We start from the raw sequence: 3728 nt of genomic DNA, 5'->3' as shown, positions 1-3728 counted from the left end.
TAGCCAGAAATGGAAATTCCATAAGATTTCAGAGTTGTAGCAATTTTTATTAAAAACTGTTTTAGTGTTCAGGACTTGCTTAAAATGTGTGATGATGATGATGATGATGTTCCGGTCTAGGACTTTCTTCCGGCTAATAATGTTCAACCACCATCTTTTCTCTCACCAGGTCCCAGTCGCTGTAGGGGGCTGTAAGCTAGTGAATGTAAACAGATGAATGATGGGAAGGGACTGGCTTACTCTACATCCCACCCACAACTCAGAAAGCAAATTATGAACTCTCTACAGAAACTATGTCCTAGAAAACAACATAGGTTCTTTGATTTTGGCTAAAAAGGGAATAATCATCATTAAAAGACTACTGGGAAAGCTTTTATAATAGATCAAAAGATGAACAAAGTTTGTAAAAGAAAAGAAAAAGGTTTACATTTTTACTGTTTTTAAGACTTTTTTCCTAAACCCAATCTTTAATAGATTTATTGTTTGGGGGGGAAAAAATCAAACTTTGAAGTGGTACTGCATTAAATGTGGGAGTTAGAAAACTAAAAAGAAGGATACAGCCTTGCCCAGAGGCAATTTTGAGGACCTCCAACGCTTGAAGACAGCCCATTATCCCTGGAACTTGAAAGAAGGTATTTATTAAAACAAATAACTTCTTGGTTCCTTTAGGTAAAGACTTCTTTATCAGAGTTAGGAGATCAGACTTACCAACTCCTAACACACCTCCATCAGAACAGTTGGTCACTGTCTGTGGAGGTGGGGGAGCAGGGTACAGGCACCTATAGCATGGGCCTCCGTGGTAATTATACACAGTCAACTGCACACACACAAAGGAGGTTGTAAATCTAAAGCAAAAAGTAGAGAAAGAGTAATGATTTCAGCGTACCTGTCCCTCCATTCGCAAGGCACTCGCTGATACAAGAGGTTTTCCGCTCAGAACGCACGCATCATTCACCAGATAACGGGTTGGAACGTTGTCTGAACAGTCGGCCACGATGTCATACATGAGGTTGGAAAGTCAAGGTGTTGTTTCTCAGCATAAACTCCTTAGAAAATGTAAAGATAAAATGCAACTTGGGCAGATTTTTCTTCCAGTTTTCAAGTGGAAGACATGACTGAGGATACTGTTGAATAAGCTGCAAGGCATTTTCAGGAGAAAGCTGCAGGTGGTAGGGAACACACTCAACACCAGAGTTTAACCTGCAGACACAGAATGACATTTTTTTTTTCACTTCGCAGAACAAATAAGACACTAAAAAGTCTTAAACTTTAAGAAGAGAAAACCTTTTTGCATTTTTAGCCCTTTCAAAACATTGTTAGTCACAACCATCACAAACAAAGACATACTAAATTTCCCATTAACCTTAACAGAACACTAAAAACTATTTTCAATAAATTGTGCTATGCTATATAATTGTTTGTTTTATGTCTGGAACCCCTCAAACACAGAGCAATTTATTTTCCAGAAAAAGACGCCCTCTTGTGGCTACAGATGAGTACATGCAGCCCACAGAAGGCCCACTGTGAGGTTAAAAGGCACTCCAAACTGCTGCCTTTAAAATAACATGTTTACACAATATTTGTCGACTGCAGAGAAATGTATGACCAAATATAACCTGTGGCCAGACTGGGAAGCGCCAGCATCCATTACCAAGCAACCAAAGAGTCAGCAAAAGCCTGAAAGCACCCCAATTATTGCAGCTGCTTGACATTTTATCCAAACACTAAATTCCCTGTTTCGGGGTTACTTTGAGGTGGATAAATAAGCTTAATTCATTTAAAAATCTTCATTTGAAAAGATGGGATTGATAAATGATCATTAGTGACTTCTAACCTACATCAATTAGGTTTGCTATGTGATTACTGAACGCTGACTCAGCACCTTCTGACTGATCTTGCGGCTGATAGAGCCTTGGCTTGGCCCTGGTTCTCCTCTCCGTGAAGCACCTGCCTGTGCAGGTTACTGAGCTCCACTTCATCGTAGTCCAGCAGGCCCAGGCGTCCTGGAGGAATGCAAAGCTTTCTGAGCAAATCAGACTAATAAAGGCCTTTTACGTGTCTTTAGAAGTAAATATATGCACATAGGATATTTTAAAAAAAAAAGGAAATACAGTGTCCACAATGAAAAGAAGGAAATGGGTTTTCTAAAAAAAAAATGAACAACATGAGAGGACTATTAATCAGAAAAAAAAACCATACCTAAACATTTCAAACAGACTTTAAATGGAACGTAACAAAATAAAACTCTTTAATATCAAGCTCCCATTTAAAATCCAAGTGCATTTCAAAGAATCAGACAATATTCAAAAACCTAAACTTGTTTAGAAAAAAAGAGGGGGAACAGCTAAAAATAAACAGAAATAAATGCAACCTTGAGTTAATTTTGATTCAATATCAGTTATAAAATATTATAAAATAGTGAGACTTCCAATGGATTGTTGTTGAAGTCACTGCTTCAACATTTTCTTCTAAGATACTGAAATGTAGATGATGCTTTATCAATTGAATCAAGAACTATGTATATAAACACTTAAAACTTAACAGTCTGTGTGTGACAAATCTATAAATAAGTTACCATTTTGACTTGAATTACTGAAACATTTTTTAAAATAAGTTTCTCCTAATTTTTCAGGTGCTACTGCATTTAATTTCAATTTTCTGTTATTGATCAACTTCAAATTATCATGTATCTTTGCCTTATCCTTACTCAAAGAAAGTCATTTTATTATAACCAAAATGTAAATATTTGGCACCTTAATTATACTTACAAAAATACTCAAGAACAGCTTTTAGCCTACTGTAATGAACATATTAAACATGCTAAAACACAAAACCATCAAAAATTCAAATCTGCAGTTGCTAGAACTGTGCCATATTGGATGTTTTTTAACTTACTTTATGATGAAATGTAATGTTTTTAGGTATGTTTATCCCTGTTTTAACAATTTTAACATTCATTTTATTGGTTGTAGATATTTTAAGGACTTAATGATGTAAAGAGCATGTTTAAAATTTAGTTGCACCACTAAGAATGACACATTTTTAAAAAGTATCTATCTATCTAACTATAACTACTTACCTATTCCTGCTGCTGCCAAATACTGTGCCAAGGGACAACCCAGTCCACCACAGCCCACCACCAGCACTGATGTTTGGGATAGTTTTAGCTGCCCTGTAGACATTCAACACAAATGACATTACATTTATCATACATCTCACTTCACAGAAAGAATGCACGATTGTTTTCACACAGACATAGTCTGAAAGCGTTCATACCTTGAACACCAAAATCAGGCAGAAGAAGCTGCCTGCTGTACCGGAGGATGTCCTTGTTGCTCAGTGACGGTTTGGCTGTCAGAGGACTTAAAGTTGTCACTTTGTCCTGTAGCTCCAATACTGAAGCCTGGTTCTGTTAGAATGTTATAACACAGAAGGAAAAATGTCACTGTGAACTCTGAAATATTTCTTATTTGAAAAATACATTTAATGTCTTAAAGTTTAAATAATTTAGAACAAGAATTCATCAGAGTTAGACTGTATTTAATTGTACTGTGGTTGATCCTGACCCATAAGGTTCTAATATATTTAAACATTATGTTTTTATATATTAATATGTCAAATTGTCATTTCCAGAGTAACTTTTATATTGTGTTACTTATTTAAAAGAGTTGTTTATTACCTGCTGTCTCCTATAGAGCTATGGTAACAGATCACTGTCCTCATTGCGT

At 35.9% G+C, this 3728-nt stretch overlaps 1 protein-coding gene across 1 annotated transcript in view; it reads right to left on the bottom strand.

Moving 5' to 3' along the window:
• mocs3 (molybdenum cofactor synthesis 3) overlaps positions 1-3728 on the bottom strand; it is a 7223-nt gene that overhangs the window by 2712 nt on the left and 783 nt on the right. The window contains exons 2-8 of the mRNA XM_024268987.2: positions 3277-3409; positions 3080-3172; positions 1883-2003; positions 1126-1200; positions 887-1004; positions 709-817; positions 559-621 (exon numbers count right to left, since the gene is read on the bottom strand). Coding sequence (XP_024124755.1) covers positions 559-621; positions 709-817; positions 887-1004; positions 1126-1200; positions 1883-2003; positions 3080-3172; positions 3277-3409 — 712 coding nt within the window. The remainder of the gene's footprint in view (positions 1-558; positions 622-708; positions 818-886; positions 1005-1125; positions 1201-1882; positions 2004-3079; positions 3173-3276; positions 3410-3728) is intronic.

The sequence above is a fragment of the Oryzias melastigma genome, linkage group LG22 (assembly GCF_002922805.2).
Source record: "Oryzias melastigma strain HK-1 linkage group LG22, ASM292280v2, whole genome shotgun sequence".
In the NCBI taxonomy this organism is placed as follows: Eukaryota; Metazoa; Chordata; class Actinopteri; order Beloniformes; family Adrianichthyidae; genus Oryzias; species Oryzias melastigma.
This window is presented reverse-complemented; position numbering and strand designations above follow the sequence as displayed.